Genomic DNA, 21,546 nt, shown 5'->3' on the forward strand with positions numbered 1-21,546 from the left:
TCGTGATAAGTGCTGTGTTTTGAAAAGTTATGAAAAAAATAAATTGTTGGTTCTGAACTATACATTTTTTAAAACACGTTAATATTTCTTCAAAAAAGCGAATTAAGTATTTGCGGAAAGTGGGGGGTTTAATGCGTCGTGATATAGTAGAATAAATGCAAGGTTTTTAAAAAATATCAATGTGTAAAATAATTGTTTTAAAATGTCCAGAAATATTTAAAGACAATTATTTCACTAAAGTATAATTCTTTAATTATCTTTTTTTCTTTTTTGTAAAGCGAATTCCTTTCCATCCTATTCTTTCTGTATCCAACTTTATGGATTAATTGTTAACCTTTGTATACGTTTCTCTTTTTGCTGATCAGTGTTTCTGTTATTCCGTTGTTGATTTTTTTCTTGAATTCGGTGTGTTTCTCTATATGCTGACTTTTGAACAGCAGTATACTGTTGCCTTGTTCTTCTATATGCTACCTTTCTTATTGACTTTGACATTTAGCTGGGTTTTTATTTTGTTTTAACGTCGATAGAGACGCTGTGAAGACGAAACTCGCACCAGGCGTGAGAAACTATCAATCTGGTGTCGTTGAGGACTTGTTGCATCTTTTTTTTTAAATTTGTATTGTATGCAAGGGTCTACAATAAAAGTTAGTATTGTATTTCAGGTAAAGGTTTCACAACTAATGGCGATATACCGATTCAGAGTGATCAAATGGTGAACCAAATTGAATTTAAGATGTTGTTTTTATCTACTCGACACATACGGGTATTATCTGTGTTCTCAAAACCATGATGTGTAAAACTTTAAAAAAAGATTGGCTCAAACTGATGTATTTTGTCGTTTTAGAAGCTTCAGTATATGTGTGTTTTATGCTATGTGTTCATCGACTTATATATAGTTACTATTAATGCATTTCGAACTATAAATACCAATAAAAGTGTTGGTATTTTTTTCCACTAAGTGATTGGACTTTTACATGTTCAGTTAACGGATAAGTTTGTCAAATACTTACCACTATACCTAGTGTACATTTGTTGTGTATAAATATAACAGTAATCATGTATGAATACGCAAATTTATAAAAATGCAGATTACTATTGTTGTCTTTGTTTATTTATATTTGTAGAAATTTAGATTCATCAACCTTTTCGTTTTTGTTTTTAAAGTTTAATTTCATAATACCCACTATATATTATTTGGTTACAAGCATTTGTATACATATTAAAACAAGTACTGCTGGAATATTTGTTAAATGAATTATAAGGTTTTTATGAAAACAAAACTATCGGTTTAGAGAATACACGTCGAAAGTTATAACTGAAAACTTGGCATACACAGTCCATTCAAAACATTCGTTGGTTTTGTACATATAAAGGGAATTAACTCAAATATATTATGCTTTTAATTCATCGAATAGCATATCACATAGTTATTATTCTGACAATGTCTTAGTTTTTGGAAAGAATAGTAAAGCGCAAATTAATGGTGTTTTCATCGACTATAACTAAATCATGTATTTATTTCTGTTGTTTATTTTCTCTAAGTTAGGGGATGTGGAAAATACGGAAAAAAAATATATTTTATTATTTGAACAATTGTCTATGGTTAAATTTTATTTGTTTGTTTATCCAATTGCTGATTGTTTTCCATATAATAAAACGTAATTCCCCTTCCGCTATTAGTTCACATCTCTTCTACCTTTTAGTTATGGGAAGGAACGCATCTCAATTCTTTAAAATCACTGAGCTGTTTGCGTTATAAATTACTTTCATGGCCGACAATTGAAGCTGATAAGTGTTAAAACATTGGAGACACTGACTATCAACACACTATTGAAAGTAGTCCGTAAGGTACCAGAGGGTCAGTTAAACTCATAAATATAATAAATGTATGAACAGACGACGCCATGGCTAAAAACGAAAAAGAAAAGCATACAAACAATAGTGCACATAACACAACATAGAAACTAAAGAATAAGCAACACGAACACAACTAAAAATTAGGGGTGCTCTCAGGTGCTCCGAAAGGGTAAGCAGATCCTGATCTACATGCGGCGCCCATCGTGTGGTTTATGTGATAACAAATCCGTTAATTAGTGTCATTCGGTAGGTCAGATGCATGAAAGTGAAGGGGATTGTATTAAGACGTAAGGAACATATCCGATATCATTTGAAAAACGGTTATTGAATAACGGTCAACCAACTCGTGATGGCATCCGTAAAATTTAGGAAGGGGTCATTTAAACTTCACAACTTGGAACTCTTGGTTTAATAGCTTTCGTGTGAACAGCAATCCTCTTTAGAGAATTTCATGATAGGAAATACAAGCACGGGAATATCGTATTAATTGGGAGATATATACCCCGTATGCAGGTGCTGCGGGAATGTTGTTACTCTGAAATGGAAAGTTCATAATTGAACAACTAAATGATCTCTTTTGTCGTAAAGGTTTTTTGTTCAACCGACCATCATGGTCGATTTTCTAGATTCAAGTCAAACTATGATGCCGACTTAAGATATGTAACAGAAAGTATTGATAACTGAAGATATATTTTCATAGATATGATTTCTCTGAATTGAATTTTTTTGAATTCTATTTTCTTTATCATATCCGTACAGAAACAAGAAAAGAACCAAAGGCCGTGTCAATAAAAGTATCCTAGGAAATGTCCTAAGATATGTCTGAGGACATTATTTAGGATGGTCTTAGGACGTGTCTGAGACATGTCTTATGATCGAAAAGAAAGCTGTCTTATGACAGTCCTAAATACGATGGTCATAGGATCATCCGAACATATTTTAAGTTTTAACGTAATACTTTTAAATACGTTATTAAATATCATAAAATATATAAATGAATTGAATACGAACACAAAAGTAAATAGTCACAGAACTTTGTTAAATGTGATATCCATGCTGCAGTTTTAGTATATAAACTAGTTTTGTACTTAGATCCACTCGATTTCAATACTTGTATCGAATCAGGATTAGTTAAAAAAAAAAAAAAATCAACTTTTCTTATATTTAAATTAATATTGCACCGTTTTGGTAAGTGGCCAAAAAAGTGGCTTACAATGATAGTATTTTTTAGGCATCATAATAAATAGCACGAAATAATTTAATGTATTGAATCTTAATTTAATTATAATAACAGTGTGATAGTTTAATATAAAATTAGTATTTTTAGTATTGAGTTTGTGCTATATTTGTTGTTTCTATTACGTTTATTTGTATATATGAACTTTATGACCAAATTTAGGACATATCTTATTTTAGAAGACTTTCGTTAACCTAACTTAGGAGTAAGACGTGTCCTAAGACAATCATAAGACATGTCCCATAGCTAGTCCTAGGACAGCTTCTGTGCCACGGCCCCTGGTTCTAATAAAGAGTAGTCAGTGAATGTTATACTAGTGACAGGTCATATAAAAATCAGCTTTTTTCAGAAATCAAACTTATAAAGTATTTGAAGAGCTTCACACATTCTATGGCACTGGTATGATGTAGTAATGTGATTTTGTATTGATTTCACTGGTGGAGGTTAATCACGTGTTTCCTTACGTCATACCCTAAACTTGATTTTATTTGAATTATAATGTACTTCCGGTGATTATTTGTTAAGCACTCCAAATTATACACAGTTATGCTATCTGCACTTAAAGTGGAAATTTAGAAAGTGGTACATGATTCATATTGATGTATTTTAATTACTTTACATTTCAATTGTATTGTAAAAACTACCAGTAGGCCTTCAAGCAAAGGTACTTTATACTCGAATTTAACTGAAATCAAACGGTATTGTATCTTCAATTACTATTATGAAGCAAACTTGTGATTAAAACTCAGTTGTCAAAAGAAGTTCTATATTTTGATTGATCTTGCAGTGCAGATAAAATAGCTACATTAGCCACGACATTTTTACTATTTCTGTTTAAGCACTAAACAATACACAATAGCTATCTGTTTATAATTCTTTGAAAAATGGAATACAATTTAACGATTATGAAGCTGGTGTCAATATTATCTCTCTTTGATCAGATGAGACAGAATTGGTAAAGTTCTAAGTAAATGTATGTTTAAGTGTTTAAACTATCAAATTTGTTGGGTCAGTTTGATCCTAATTATACCCATAATCTAAAGCTAAGATCGAAAACAGTTTGATTGTTTAGTTTAGTTGTTAACTTAATGCTAAAGATGAGATTGTAGTTATCTAGGTTTGCGGTTAGGTACTTATATCTTTATGCATGTTATTTTCTTAGTTGATCGTTTGATTGTTGTCTTATATGTTGATTGCATTTGTTTCTTTATATTCATGGAACATTAAAATTGAAATGCCGAGATATTTGTTTTTAAATTTGAAACATTAAGATCCGTTATGAAAATGTCTGATATTTTTTTCACATGTTTGATAAATTTATTCAGAGACATTTAAGAAAGGAATGAAACCGACTCCCCAAAATATACAAACTTGTTTCAACCTTTGATAAATGTGTATGTCAATATCCTATTTCGTTTAACGTATTAGTTACTTGAAACATGTCTCAATGTTGTTGATCTGTTTTATCGAAAATGTGGGCAATTTGAGATGTTTGATAGTCTCAATGAACATCTCTGTAATATATCCTTAGATTATAGGTAAACTTGTAAGCTGTCTTTACATTGCATGTATACATTTAAAAAAAAGAAGATATGGTATGAATGGCAATGAGACAGCTATCCACAAAAGACAAAAATGACACAGAAATTAACAACTATAGGTCACCGTACGACTTTATCACGTCTCTCTTGATTAATATTTCAGGAGTACAGTAGTACGCTGTATATTTTCTTAAAGTGTTTGCACTGTCAATAGTTTTACTAGATTTTCTCAAGCTTTAGCTAAGAACAATTGAAAAGAGAAAATTAATATAATTGACAACATCAAGGTTTTTTTATGTACATACACTCTATTGAAAAGACATTTTTAGTTACTTTGTATTCAAACAAGTGCAGGAAGTTAAATGAATAATGAGAGACATTAATCCATTTGAAAGCATTTAAGTTGCTAAGCGTAATGTATCTGTTATATAATGCATCAATTAAAATGTTTATAACATTTGCTATCGACTTGACGATAACCAATATTGTCTTTGTTTTCCTTTTGTGTTTGTGTGATCGTTTATTATGATATATAGTAATGACCAAATTGTTTTTGCTATTTCACTCAACTTGTTCCCATGCAAAGCATAATGTTTATCGCTTTAGTTGTATATGCGTGTATTGCAATCGTTACACAATGTAACATTATGCAGATAAATAGTCAAAAATTTATAGTAATCCACAATATGAAGATAACATCATATCAAACATCTTTGGGAGTCAGAAAAATTAAATCTAGAATAGTATGTGCTGGTTTATGCGTTGATCATTCATCGTGTTGTTCGGTCAGCTATAATTTACAAACAAGCGAGTGTATGTTAGATTATGATTGTTTTCCAGAACGTACTACATGGCAGAATGTCACGTTTCTACAAAAATCAACAAGTAAGTTCTCAACGAAAAGAGTTTTATAATTGCACTATTATGTTTTACAAATGTATTTAATCGACTAAGCTTATTTCTTTCCATTGCCAACCAAAATCGAGGTTTAACAGTTATAACTATATTTAGGAAAGGGAGACATCATACGTTAATAAAACAACAATCTGATTTAAAGAAAAAAATCTCTGTAGTTTAACAAAAATCTTTCAGGCAGAAGAAAAATATCTTACGTTTTCTTTTATGAAATGATACACATTAAACTTTATTTGTAAAAGAGGGACGAAAGATACCAAACGGACAGTCAATCTCATAAATCTTAAACAAACTGACAACGCCATGGCTAAACATGAAAAAGACAAACAGACAAACAATAGTACATATGACACAAGTAAAGTACAACATGTAGTTGACGCTGTAACAATAAAGGTATATGGCCCGTGTATTCTTTTACGATTTGAGTTTGAAAAAAACTATCTAAAAACATAAACAATCAGTCGTATTTATATTTCACAACATTGCTTTCTGTCACAATTGTTATTATAGCATGAAAATAAATATTGAATATACGCAGATGGTTTTCCAATCCGTCACATATCAACTTTATTTTGACACTGTTTACTAAAAGACTTGTTACTTGAAATTTTACAGAAAAGAAAGTTTTTCGAAATCATGGAAATCAATATTCAAAATTTAAAATTTATCTAATATAAACATTAATCATTTCATACAAAGGAACATTTTTTTGTCAAAAGCAAATTTAGCCATCAACAAAAGTTTATCGTTAGTATCATCCGGACGGAATCCATAAGATCTCACGTCCATAAAGTCTTGTTCTACATTTTTCTTATATATTTGATAATCTACATCATTTGGATTCACTTGATCTACATCATTTGGATTCACTTGATCTACATCTTTTGGATTCACTTGTTCTACTTCATCAGATCCTCGATCATATTTTATAATATTTCGGTTCCTTTCAATTTCGCGATGAATTTATATGAAAACAGTCTACTTTTCTTTATCACCGCTTTTGAAATGATATCGTCGATTTCAAGTGCAATTATATCATCATTCTCACCATCGTCGTCGTCGTCATCATCATCATCATCATCATCGTCTTCATCGTCGTCGTCATCATCATCATCATCATCGTTATCGTCGTCGTCGTCGTCATCATCATCATCAATTTCTTCTCCATCATCTTTTTTATCAGATTCCTATGACTGCTTTGTATTTTCATTTCGAGTTGATATGGTTGTATCGTTATCATTTGTTTTCATAGTTTCGAATAAATCATGCTTACTAATTTCATGTTGTTTTGTTACTTTGTTTAAATCTTCCAATTCAACTTTTTGGGAATGTATGTTTGAAAAAAGTGCATTCTTTTCCTGTAATGTAAGGTCACCATTCTCCACTATAGTGTTTGTTTTTGCGCTCCGTATATTTGCGGTTTCATTCTCCATTAATTGATCATCATCGATAATGACAGTTTCTGATAAAATACTTGTATTTCTATCTTGACTTGGATCTACTTTTGTAACTTTTTGAATATATTCAGCCATTCTTTTGTGATTTCGGTGTTCCGTAGATTTTGATTTTCGTTTACTTTGTTTATTATCACTTTGTCCGAACATTATTGATATTTGTGCTTTACTTTCATCCCCGTGTATTGTGAATGTTATATTGTCAAATATACTAGATGCATTTTCTATAGACTTCATCAAATAAACAGGTAATTTATCCATATTGATAATAAATCTCTAGGTTAATATCTACATGATCTAGGTCGAAGTTACAGTTATAAACAATCGGCTTAAAATGTCTTTGTGAAACGGGGACATCAAAGTTTTCAACATAGAAACAACACTTACTTTAAACTAGTAAGCTCTGCTTCCAAACCCTGAAAACGGACCCTGGAAATCCTGGAAATCCTACATATATTCGAGATTTGTTTTCCTATTGAAATTAACGTCCTTGCTATATAGTATTATATTATGAATCACAGAGGTCTGGTCGATAGCTGAAAAAAACGTCATTTAAAAGAAATAATTCATTATTGCCACAGAATTACTATTTTCGGTTCTTTTATCAAACATTCTTTAACAACCCATCTGAGATCCTATATTTGATAAGGTAAGCGTAATATAATGTTAACAGGTGAATTGTTATATAGGTAAATATTGTTTCTGTATATTACAGATATCACCTTCCAACCATCACAAAATGGATACACAAGCTACTCAATAACAAGTGCGAAAACAAGTGCTGAAACAATAAAAACGGAATTAACACCTGGTGTAACAACAAGCGTTGAAACAACTACAAAGGAGACAACAAATGGCGAAACAACAACAAGGGAGATAACTCGCTATGCTACAACAAAAGGAGATTCACACAGATATGATACAACAATATACATAACAAGATTTGAAACAACCAATGACGAAGCAGATATGGAAAAAACAGCAAGTGTCGAAACAACAAAAGATAATTCAAGCAATGAAACAGGCGATGATATAAGCAACGAAACAGATGAAGAAATACGCATTGGATCAACGGACAAACCAGGCTGTCAAAATTACGACACAGCACCAGCTAATAAGTTCTATGTAACAGGCAATTTTTCTGATTGTAGTGAGATTCCAAGTGGCAGTCCTAGTGGTGTTTATATAATATATGTGGAAGAAAAAACAGTTGACGTATATTGTGAAATGACAGACTACGGGCAATGGACGGTATTGTATTATCTTTTTCATGAACCAGTCGAACAAATTGATAAATTTGACTGACTGGTAAGATGCTACTTAAAAGGTGTATATTGTATACATCATAATCAGCATACCTCATAAAAATAAGGATTTTCGGTATGATTGTCAATGTGACAACTATTAACCAATTTTAAAACATCGTATAGTATATAAGTTAAATAAGTATCTGGAGTAAATAAAAGAGAAATTTAATTTTCAAAACAGTTCAAATTGATATGTCAAGGCAAAACGTTTCCAAACTTTAAAGGTTTCGTAAACGGCCGCGATTTAACTTTTTCTAGAGTGATTCAAAAATATGTCGTTGATTTTTTCCCATCTAATAATCATCTAATAAATCTTATGAACAATCAAGTAAAAAAGAATGAAGCTGCTTTTGTCTGAACTCGTTGTGAAAACGAATGCAATACATGCTTAAAACTATATTTTGAAGTCAGCACTTCTGTGTTGACATGATAAGTAAGCTGTTTTTGCTATTCTTTTCGGAATTTTTAGTCATGTACTCTTCAAACTCGTACTTTATTGGCCTTTTTGCCTATTTTTATTCGAGCGTCACTGACGCATCTGGCGCAAATACAAAATTCAAATCCTGGTGTCTTTAATATAGTGTAGTGCATGTGTTTTCATTAAGCTGACGCCATTCCTTTAAGAATGCAGAACACATCTGTCTAAGTACCCCGAAATACAACAAACCACAGCACGTGTGTGGGTATAGAAATAATTGATGCTAAAGTGAACTCCAACAACCTATTATGATATACTTATTGTTTGCATATTTTGCTAAAATAATCTCTTTATTGATGATCATTTATTCCTTTTATGAAATATCATTTATTTTTAAAAAGACAATCTGCAAATTCAAACTGATATGAAATGCAAATGATATTTGCAGAGAACCTTATCGATACACAAAATGTAAACGTTTATGTTTGGATATTGTGTTGCAAGTTTAGTCTTCTTCAGGTAAAACATATACATTTTACTTTCATGTAATGGTTATCAATTGTTATCAAATGTACCAGGCTTATAATTGGATACGCCAGACGCGCTTTTCGTCGACATAATACTCATCAGTGACGCTCAGATCAAAATTCCAAATAAAATTTACAATGGCTTTGATACTTAATATTTGCAAAACAATAGCCATATATCAATGTATGATCAATGTAAGATTGTTTTATGTCAAACCGTTCTGTTTGGGTTTTTTATATTCATATAACACAAAATTCTTAAATGTGATTTTGCATTTATACATAAAATGACCGTTATAATGCCATCTAAAGGAAAAGACAAATTTCAGGAAGGAGAACATTTATCAAGGGAGATAATATAATGATAAATTATATACATCTAGCAAAATTGCAATACGGAACAGAATGGTTATTAAAAGATGTGTTTGTATTTCTTTTTTACATATTTGTTTCTTTTTATAGTATTAAGATTATAACAAAATGCAGTCTGTTGTACCCCTATTTTGACATTTTTGTCTACTACATCTGTATGTTTTTTTCATGCATAGTTGTCAACATTGTGGAATTTTCTGCGACTGTCATACAAGTGAGATGTTTTGCGAGCTATAAAACCAGGTTCGATCTTCTATTTTCTACATAAGAAAATTTCTGTACCTAATCAGGAATATGACAGTTGTATTTGATGTGTTAGGGCTTTTGATTTTGCCATTTGATAACGGACGTTTTAAATTTTCATCAGAGTTCAGTATTTGTTTGTGATTTTAATTTTTGGTTGAACAAGATATCGCGGTCACGATATTTTATAAGTTCAATTTGTTAACAGGTGATACAAAGAAGACTTAATGGCACAACAGATTTTTACCGAAACTGGCAAGCTTACAAACAAGGATTTGGGAATGTTAATTTCGAATATTGGCTAGGTATGTAAATTTGTCTTTATATCAAAATGACTGCATATTAGACAGGTACAGAATAAAAGGGTAAATGTTAAGTTCATTGTCATTTGGTCTCTAGTACATACATGTTTATTTTTCTCCTTGGTGATCATACTACGTCATATATGAATTTATGTATGAACACAATGACATTAAATAGAAAAAAAAAGAATAAGATGAAAATATTTTCACTGCCATTCTCACATCTTTCCTGGTAACATCTTTATTCTAAGTATGATCAGGATAAACATATCATTATCTATGACCTTGTACATTGACAAATGTTGAATTAGATGAAGATCTCTTACTACAAACATGATTTGTAACATAATTTTCTTAACTTCTGTGTTGATTGATTTATAACTTTATTGTACACAACTTGGTTTGTAGCTACTAGTACCTAATGTAAAACTGGCATTGTGGGTGTTCTTTTTAGTTCCCATTTGTTCATAATGATCTTCATGTTTTTAAATCGCATTTATTGACAAACAATTTTTACTGTTTCTCAACTAACGAATTTGTAACTAATGACATGTTTTTTCCGGACTTGGATCATAACGTACCAGAACTGTTGCCTGTACTGTATACGTTCATCGATAATGTACCTTTCCAAATATTTTAAGTGTGAATTAGCGCGATTTATTCCCCTGTTGATGCAAACTGTATTGCTCCTTTTTGATAGTCTGCTTCTAATTTTACCTGAATTGTTGTCCTCTTAATGTATTGATTATGTTTGATTCGTGCTCTATTTACGAGTCCCCAGTACACGAAAGAGATTTCGATATCTTAAAACCGAAGGAGGCTTAAGGGCATACGATACAGTTTTGATCCTGTATTTACAAGTTCATGAACATTTGCATATAGGCTATTTTTTACCTGATAAAGGAGTAAGTTCGGTAAGGGCCATATTTGGCCCCAAATATTAAGTTTATAGTTTCAAGACAATACATGTTTTAAGTTGCCTTAAAGACATGTTAGAGAGTTAAACAGAACAGTTTTTGTCAAAGTTTAATTCTAACACGTTGATTTTTACATCCATAAAAGGTCAAAATAAGGGGTTTGGTGAAATTTGACAAAAACAGCAAGATTTCAACCAAATAAAGGACCAGGAAACATAGAGCGCAGGCGTCGACAAGCTTGAGTTTCAAATAAGACATGTGAAATGTCTTCACAAGCATTATTCTAAAAGATCTTTGTTGTCAACGTATGCGCTTTATGTTTCCTGTCCAATAATCTATGGAAATTTACCCATTTTCATTGATTTTTACGTGTAAAATCAACATGAGTACAACTTATGACGTCATAATGAAACGCAGAAACGTAAAATTTTCAACAAAATGGTTTATACCCTAGCTGGTCAATGTATTAGCTATAATTTATCGTGATATTGGTCGATAAATCCGAGTTTGAAATTAACGCTAAAAAAGGGGGCCATGTTAGTACCTTATCGAACATACTCCTTTAAATATGTATTAAAAAATATTCCTTCATGTGCTACTTTTTGAGTAAAATGAGGTCGAAATTTTGTATATTTGCTCAAAATTCAGATTTGTGGCCGTAATTTCTTTTTGGAAAGAAAGACATAACTTTTTTGTTATAAAAGATAATCACAATTTTTTTGTTGTAAAATAATCGGTAATTTCTGTATTTTATAAATATCCTAAGAAAATATGCAATTTTTTATTCAGAAATAACTCATATTTATCAAATGTTCATGAATTGAGGAAAAATCGTCATTTTTTACTGCATGTTTATCAAAATTAAAAAAAATCCTCTATTTACAGTTCTATAAAATTTAGGTCACATAATCTCACTGCAAAATGTAACAAAATGCCGTTTTGAAAAATAGGGGTCCATGAACTCGTTTTCAAATTAAATCAGTTTGAATGATAAAAATCAGTCGAAAAATGCATCTTTTCCCGATATGTCACAGTTTGACGTCGCGAAAATAACAAATTACGTTAGCAACGTCACTGCCTTCCCTGTAACTGTATCGTATGCCCTTAAATCAACCAAAATGGCCTATCAATTAGCTATATAAATTAATATGATTAGTAGGTACAATAGATGAAAAATATAGTCTTCCCATAGCTTCATGGAATAATTACTCAATAAGGTGACAGAGGAATAAAAATTATTCTCTTTTAACATTCCTCTTCTTAACAGCAGTAAAACACTTACAAGGTGGTGCTTATTTTTTTGCTGGACGGGATTTTCAATGGCATAGCCAGGTCCAGTTAGAATGGGGTCATACAATTACATTTAATGATTTTTTTTGTTCTTAACATGCATGCAATATTTTGCAAGCCCAAAATTAATCAATCTTAAACTAATAACTGAATATAAAAAATACAACAGGTATCATCAAGTTGTACTGGTATATTATATATAATCAAAGGTACGAATTGGGAGATGATCAACCGAAATGGAAATATTATATGTATATCTGAAGTTCTTATAACATTACCAATAATTCAAAGAAAACAAATCTATTATTTATTAAAAATATTAATCAATGAATATAAGGTTTAGCAATGGAAGCAAGCAGCTATTATTTTTTTTTCCAGGGAACGACAACTTATATCAGATTCTATCTACGAAAAATTACAAGTTACGAATTGATTTGGAAGACTGGAACTGTGATAAACGTTATACAGAATATGATACGTTTGTTGTGGGGAGTGAGGAAACAAAGTACAAGCTTTCTATCACTGGTTATAGTGGAGATGCTGGTAAATACATACATTGTTGGAGTAAACAATGAATCTGTTCTTACTTCACAAGAACAAGCCTATTATCTCAGTCCGTATTTTTTTCATGATCTATTAAGCACCACAATAAAAAGCATTTGCAATCTTTGAGCTTAGATTATAAAACTAAGGAAGACTTAACATTGTTGTACGGTCTAGGCAACTCTATGTACCGTTATACGTGAAATAGTTTCAAGTAGAATAATGTTTTTTTTAACTTCAAAAAGAAACTGTGATAAATCAGTAGTGTTTTCCTCATACAACGTTTTCAATGGAGTGTATCATCACCAGCATTCAGAAAATTAAGTTTGGCAATAAGGTATTCCGGGCAACAATAAAATAGTTTTTAAAGATACCAAGAGATAATTGAATACGCCAGACGTGCGTTTTGTCTACATACGACTCATCAGTGACGCTCAGATCTAATTAGTTATAAAGCCAAATGTGTACAAGTTGAAGATATAATTGTGAATGGAAATGTTGTATGTGTCAAAGAGACAACAACCCGACCATAGAAATAAACAACAGCAGAAGGTCACCAACATTGATAACCTAAAATTCCAAAACGTTGTGGCGAATACGGCTAAGGTAATCTATCCCTGGAATAAGATAACACTTTATTTCAAATAAAGCAGAAACAATAGTAATGGTGTGATACATCCTAAAGATTTTAGCAATGATTGGATCCCACCGGGAATATGCATTTTCACATTGCTAAGGAAGATATTGCAAAATTTCCATTTTAACTTTATCACTTGAGACATATGATTTCTCCCCTTTGTTGAGGTAATGAATCCAAGCAGTCCTGTTTCTTTGAAATAATACAGCCACTTTAGAGATGACCAATCATCCCTGTATTTCTTACTATCTATATCGTGTATCTTTGAACCTAAGATCAATGAATGCTGAAATTTATATATATCTCCTGATTACTAAGTGAAAGTTTATTTTTGTATTTGGTGACATCAGTGTTGAAACATTTGTTGTTGACCAATATGCTTAATAGTTCTGCAAATGTATGTTCAAGACATTAGGTAACCGTTAAATATCTTGCTATCTTGAGTCTCTTAAAAACCTAAGCGGAATAAACAGTTTCTGTGATATTTTAAGGTAAAATCTAGAATTTGTTCTGGTGTTGAATTTAGTCAGCTATTTTTGTAGGCAATACAAGATCCGATAAATAATCTATGACCTCAATTCCGTTGTGTTGTCAACATGGAGTCGGTTCACGCCTTCGATGATTAATGATAGATTTATAGTTGCATACACTGGTATATACTTTACACTAGTTGATAATTTACTGATAAATATTGTTAAATGTAGAATTGCTTGTATCACAAGTTGAAGTGTGTCTAGGAATTTATATTATAACAAAAATAAGTACGGTCCTTCACACGAAGTCTATTTTGCAGGTGATAGCATCATTAATCCACCATCTGGTTCCACATACAGAATGAATGGGATGGAGTTTACCACGTCAGATAGGGACAATGACGAACACTGGTTTATCAATTGTGCTTCTGATGCGAAACATTCTGGATGGTGGTTTAATTGGAGCACTGATGCCAACCTTAATGGTATTTACTACATAAATGGACAGAAAGTTTCTGATGGAGTATTTTGGAATTGTTGGCATTCTTCTGAGTATTCTTTAAAGAGCGTATCAATGAAAATTAAGCCATATTAAAACCTGTAAAATGTCGTTGACGAAATTGTTATCAATGTTAATCATAATATGTATTTTAACAAACAAAACTAATAAAACGTTGCATATTTGTTGTAATGATGCATGGTTGACCAATATCATTTAATAGATGTTTTACGGGGTGTTTTTTTAAGAATCTACTGTTCATTCCTGATCTTAATTGTCGTTGTATCTATTATCAACATGCCTCGACTCAAATTATATTTATAGCTTAGCATTACATACAGAAACTGTGTTAAATAACCACTTTATATGTTTATGTTATGATGATGTCTCTTATTCATATTCGTGTACACGACCACTTCTCAAAATATATTAGAAGAAATCTGTGAGACTTTTACCATTAGGAACAATATGTGTATATAACATGTATATTAGTAAAAAAAAGAAAGTAAGAACTTCTTTTTCGTATAAAATGATTTAAAAATTCACTGTTTGGTTGTCGGTCAATGTAAAGTTGGAAAACTACACTATGGAATCATAATTGTTTGTAATATTAAAAAAAATTGTGATTAATGTGCGTAAGAGTAAACAACGAATAAACATTGAAAAAAAATTGTCGTTACACTCTTATGCAGTCAATCTTTTATTACAAAGCTGTTATATAATTTCTAAGGAAAGTTTCCCTTTAAAAACTACATTAATAATATAACTGTTTGAAAAACACTCGTTCTGATGTTCAAATCATTAAAACTTTTGTGGAAAGTGTGTCAGTTTTAACGAACTTGCGTGATCCTTAATATCTTGTGGTCCCCTAAACAAACACCTTATTATATATCTGTTAAAAAGCATGCGTCTAGTGTTCCCAATGCTTGGCAATCAGACTCAACTTTGATGCGACTGTCATACAAGTGAGAGGTTTAGCTAGCTATAAAACCAGGTTCAATCCACCATTTTCTACATTAGAAAATGCCTGTACCAGGTCAGGAATATGACAGTTGTTATCCATTCGTTTGATGTGTTTGGACTTTTGATTTTGCCTTTTGATTTTTGATTTGCCTTTTTGAATTTTCCTCGGAGTTCAGTATTTTTGTGTTTTTACTTTTTTTTGTAACATGTTTTTCATACATATTCTGTTTTAGGGCTTCATCTTAAATTTTTAGCAAATATTTCAAAATATAAATGATAGCCTTATTGTGAGATTTTGTGATTGATATAAATACATAAGCATAAGCTTTACCCAATTTAACAAATTGCCATACTTTATTTTACTAATACTTAAATGTTTGTAAAAGAAAGGTTTGTTGACTAAAAGGATTGTAATTCGCTAAGCTTTAATGTCCACTGGAAGAATGACATTTTAATCACCTTCTTTGGTATACTACTGTTCGAAACTCACAAATCGATTGGGAAACAAACTAAAACTTAGAGAAACGCATCAATTATAAGAGGAGAAAAAAGACACAGCAGAAACACAACATTAAAATGTAACACACACAGAAACGAACAATAATGTATTAATGTCCATTTTTCTAACTTAATACAGGACATTCTAAGAACTTAAGGATGGGTTGTACCTGGTTATTTGGCATGCGAAACCTATCGCTTTCATGGTAATGTTAAATATAACATAAAAATGACAACACTACATGACAGGACTACAATACAAAGAAATTGGAGAACATATATGACAGCGAAACTCATTTAATTTAATACGCCAAACTCGCGTTTCGTCCCGACAAGACCAACTAGGGACTCTCAGATGACAAAAAAATCGAAAGACAAAACAAGTACAAAGTTGAAGAGCACTGGGGAGAAAAAGTTCAAAAAATTGTGCCCAATAAGGCTAGGGTTTCTTGCCGGGGACTTGGACATCCTTATTATTTAAAATAATTCATAAATCATTCCTCAGTAAAGGACCTAAATATCGTCCCCCGTCAACTATTAATTGGAATGAGTGTCGTAATATCATCCACGACTCACTCCATATTTACTGTATGAAATGGATAAAACGGGAAAAAGCTGACAAAAAATCTTTGGACTCTTTTTTAATTAGGTAATGAAGATAGTTGATATACGTATTCGACATTTTAGAGAACATTTTACTATTAACAATAACCACAATAAAACTATTTCTAGTATCAAACATAAACTAAAAGAACTAGCCAAGGAATTTGTTTTTGTTCCGGCCGATAAAGCTGCTTATAATATTACTATTGTTTGACGTAAATTTTACATTGAGGTACTGAAAAAAGAAATCACCAATTCACCAACATTCCAATTGACTCCATTTTCAGAAAACGAAATCTGTAACAAACATAAACTTTTAGCCACCGCTTTACAAGCAGAGCCAAATACAATGAAAGTCCCAACTATGTATTGGCTTCAGAAGCTACACAAAACCCCTTACAAATATAGATTTATTTCGTCTTCAAGCCATTGTTCAACTACTTAAATGTCTATTACTCTTACCAGCACACTTGGTACATTTAAAAAAACCTTATAAGAAATTGTTCAAATAAGGCCTTCGAAAAAAGTGGAATAAATTACTTTTGGAGTGTCAGGAACTCGTTGGAAGTATTTGATAAATTGCATGCTTATATTGGTGATTTTGAATCTGTTCAAAGTTTTGATTTTTCTACCCTGTATACCACATTCTTATTCAGAAAAAATTCACACACCTAATTAAATGGGCATTCAAAAAATCAGAATGTGAATATATATGTTCAAACTCTTTTAGGTAATTTTTTAGTAGCAATAAACAAACAAAAAATGTTAATTGATACTATATATGCCCTTAAATTTTAACTAGATAAAATTTTTGTTCGCGTCAGATTATCGGATTTCCAATGGGGACTAACTGTGCACCACTTATTGCGGACCTCTTTTTGTAATGTTATGAGTTACAATTTATGACAAAAATAAGCAAAGACCCATCAAAACAACATCTGATAAACAAATTTAATAATACTTTTAGATATTTGGATGATATGTTGGCTCTCAATAATGACGACTTCAGTATGTATATTAATGAAATTTATCCTGCTGAACTTACTTTAAATAAAGCTAATACTAACAATGACCACTGCCCTTTCCTCGATCTTGATATCTACATCACTAACGGAAAGCTGAATACTATAATTTATGATAAAAGGGATGATTTTTCATTTCCTATCGTTAATTATCCGTTTTTAGATGGTGACGTTCCCTTGTCACCATCTTACGGTGTTTATGTATCTCAACTTGTACGATTCGCTCGTGTATGTAACAATGTTTTAGATTTTAACGAGAGAAATGTATGTATTGCTGAAAAATTATTACACCAGGGTTTTCGATATCACAAACTAGGCAAAACATTTACTAAATGTTATCATCGGTATAAAGACTTCATTCGTAAATATAGCTCAACATGCCGTTTTCCTATACGTTCAGGTATTCCACATCCATTTTTTTATGGAAATATTCTTTATAAAGCATAAAGGTGTCAGTATTCACCTCAGAAACTTACAAAACCTTTGAATAGACTTATTAAGAAGGGATATAATTACGATACTGCTGTCAAGTCATTAAAGATTGCATATTTTGGCGTTAATATTGAGTCACTGATAAGGTCTTTGCGTCGGAACTAAACACATTTATTCTAAAAGCAGTTGTTGGCATAACACGGGTTATGTTCTCCTCATATATGTTATGATGGTATGATACTAAACCCCTAACGGGATGGATTGTGCCTGATGTTCATATGATGAAATCATACTCTTTCAGTCAGTTTAATTGAAGTCTGGAGCTGGCATGTCAGTTAACTGCCAGTAGTCTGTTGTCATTTATTTATTATTGTCATTTTGTTTATTTTCTTTAGTTACATCTTCTGACATCAGGCTCGGACTTCTCCTGAACTGAATTTTAATGTGCGTATTGTTATGCGTTTACTTTTTTTATATTGGTTAGAGGTAAAGAGGGAGGGTTGAGATCTCACAAACATGTTTAACCCCACCGCATTTTTGCGCCAGTCCCAAGTCAGGAGCCTCTGGCCTTTTTAAGTCTTGTATTATTTTACTTTTAGTTTCTTGTGTACAATTTGGAAATAAGTATGGCGTTCATCATCACTGAACTAGTATATATTTGTTTAGGGGTCAGCTGAAGGACGCCTCTAGGTGCGGGAATTTCTCGCTACATTGAAGACCTGTTGGTGACCTTCTGCTGTTGTTTTTTTTTTATTTGGTCGGGTTGTTGTCTCTTTGACACATTCCCCATTTCCATTCTCAATTTTATACTATTGCAAACAGTAAATTTCATAGATTTACTTTTATAATAGAAATACATGATAAATAAAGGCAACAGTAGTAAACCGCTGTTCATAACTCATTAAACCGAAGTGGTGACTAATAACAGAATAAAAACGGATACATTATATAAAACAACCTAATCCAGCACATAAAAGTCCACAGCTAACTTTCAACGGACAAAGTGAAGTCACATTTGAATTTCCAAAAAAAATTCCCAAAAATATGATAGAATTTGGATTGATTCAAGATTCGATTTGTAGTACTGATATTACATTAAATTTTATAAAAAAAACAATGAAAATTACAATTCTTTCACTAATTAATTCAAAATTTGGTGACTATGCGAAACGCATCTATCCCATTGAACTAGAGATAAAGGATACTACATATACAGTTAAATCGGCTTCATATCTTGACTTACATCTAGAAATTGAGCATGAGGGTCGGTTGAAAACAAAATTTTACGACAAAAAAGATGATTTCAGCTTTCCAATTGTGAATTTTCCATTTCTACGTAGCAACATTCCAGCAGCACCTGCATACGGTGTATATATCTCCGAATTGATACGATATTCCCGTGCTTGCATTTTCTATCATACATACTTGATAGAGGGTTGCTGCTTATAAGGAAGCTATCAAACCAAGAATTTCAAATAGTGTAGTTGAAATTATCCCTTCGTAAATTTTACGGACGCCATCACGAGTTGGTTGACCGTTATAGAATAGCCGTTTCACAAATGATATCGGATATGTTCCTTACGTCGTAACTACAATCCCCTTCCCTTTCATGAATGTGACCTACCGAATTAGATTATTTGCCGGATTTTATATCACATAAGCAACACGACAGGTGCCACATGTGGAGCAGGATCTGCTTACCCTTCCGGAGCACCTGCGATCACTCCTAGTGTATGGTGGGGTTCCTGTTGTTTATTCTTTGGTTTCATATGTTGTGTCATGTGTACTATTGTTTTTCTGTTTGTCTTTTTCTAGCCATGTCGTTGTCAGTTTGTTTTAGATTTACGAGTTTGACTGTTCCTTTGGTATCTTTCGTCCCTCTTTTAATCAGTTTTTACTGACCCTGTTTTAACTTTCAATAATGCATGCAAATATTGCTGGTAAACATATGTGTTTACAAACGTAGAAACAAATACATCGTTTTATCAGGTTGAAGACAATAACAATCAAAACCAAGGAGTAGACAAAGACTCAAAAAAACAAAAGACATTTACATCAACAGTTATAAATAATAAATAAGAGAAAAACAAGAACTTCATTAAGAATCGGGAGTGAATAAGGTGCTCTGGAAGGGTAAGCATTTCCTGCATCGTATACGGCACCCGTCATGTTATTTCTTTGTTGAGTTCGGTAATGATATATCGATGGAAGGTAATTATATTATGACTGAGGAAGAGATACGATTTCTGACACACTCTGGGCATACTTGCCAATCAACTCATGATGGCGACCATGAAATTTCTTAAGTAATGACCTTAATTTGATTGATGTATAGCCCTGTCTAAGCAACTTTTGAGAAAGCAGTAATTCTCCTTGAACAAAATCAACGTACTTTAAGCTATCTCTAGAGTAACGTATCAATTGAGACACATATACTCCATATGCTGGTGCCGTCGGGTTGTTTCTTCACAGAAATGGAAAGTTGACTAAAGGAATATTAGAATTATCGCTTTTTGTCATAAATGTTTGAATTCAACATACCATCAGTAGTCAATTAAAAAAAAAGATCTAAATATGAAGCAGATTTATCTGTGTCAGTAGTATCTTTATTTTTAAGTTCACTTGAATATATTAAATGTAAGTGATCACTGCATCTATTATTATTAAGATACAGTAAATCATCAATATACCGAAAGGTTAAATCAAAAGACTGAGTTAATTTATTCTCTCCTTTCTGTACAAACGTTTGGATAGATTCTGCTTCATATGAATACAAAACAAATCTTCAAGTAGAGGGGCACAATTACTACCCATTAGGTTTTCAATAGTCTGTTGGAAGACCAAACCTCCAAATTCAACAAACATGTTGTAAATTAAAAAGTCCAGCATGGCAGTGATATCCTCTTCGGTGTACCTTTTCCTTGACTCTGTATGATTTTTCACACAGTAGGCTTAATGTCTGTCCACAACTAGATATTCAAAACGTCTAGTGCCCTATTTGTTAAAAAAACATAAGATGGCGAGTTCTTTCAGTCGAGCTTCAAGTTTAGTTTGTGGAATAGTGGTATAAAGAGTTGAAAAATCAAAGGTTTTAATGCTGGTACAATATTTTAATTATTTAGATTGTAAAGTCACCAATCAGTATTTTAAATTTTATAGTATCAACAACTGATTAACACCACTTCATGAATATGCCGTTTCGGAAGTTAGAAACAAATGTAGCGTTTTTACTCACAACCGATGAACTAAAAACTGTAGACGCATTTCTAGCGAGTGCATAGTTGTCAAAGTTTAAGGTGGTATGGGAGTCTAAAATAAAAATGATAGAAATATGTCGAAAAATATAATAAAAATGAAAGGTCACCGCGCATTTTCTCAAGCTACAGCACGGGACAAAATGACACATTTTGTATGGATTATACAGGAAAAAACATTATTTTGTGATTAGAAACTAAACAAAATGATAGAATTGTTAAATACTTCAGGAAAAGATAGC

General features: G+C 31.7%; 1 protein-coding gene across 1 annotated transcript in view; it reads left to right on the top strand.

Annotated features, from left to right (window-relative positions):
• LOC134726083 (tenascin-R-like) overlaps positions 1-14,628 on the top strand; it is a 100,800-nt gene extending 86,172 nt beyond the window's left edge. The window contains exons 3-6 of the mRNA XM_063590481.1: positions 7,720-8,255; positions 10,080-10,176; positions 12,759-12,923; positions 14,354-14,628. Of these exons, the coding sequence (XP_063446551.1) occupies positions 7,720-8,255; positions 10,080-10,176; positions 12,759-12,923; positions 14,354-14,628 (1,073 nt within the window). The remainder of the gene's footprint in view (positions 1-7,719; positions 8,256-10,079; positions 10,177-12,758; positions 12,924-14,353) is intronic.
• Positions 14,629-21,546: the final 6,918 nt, after the last annotated feature.

Source organism: Mytilus trossulus, chromosome 7, assembly GCF_036588685.1.
Source record: "Mytilus trossulus isolate FHL-02 chromosome 7, PNRI_Mtr1.1.1.hap1, whole genome shotgun sequence".
Classification (NCBI taxonomy): domain Eukaryota; kingdom Metazoa; phylum Mollusca; class Bivalvia; order Mytilida; family Mytilidae; genus Mytilus; species Mytilus trossulus.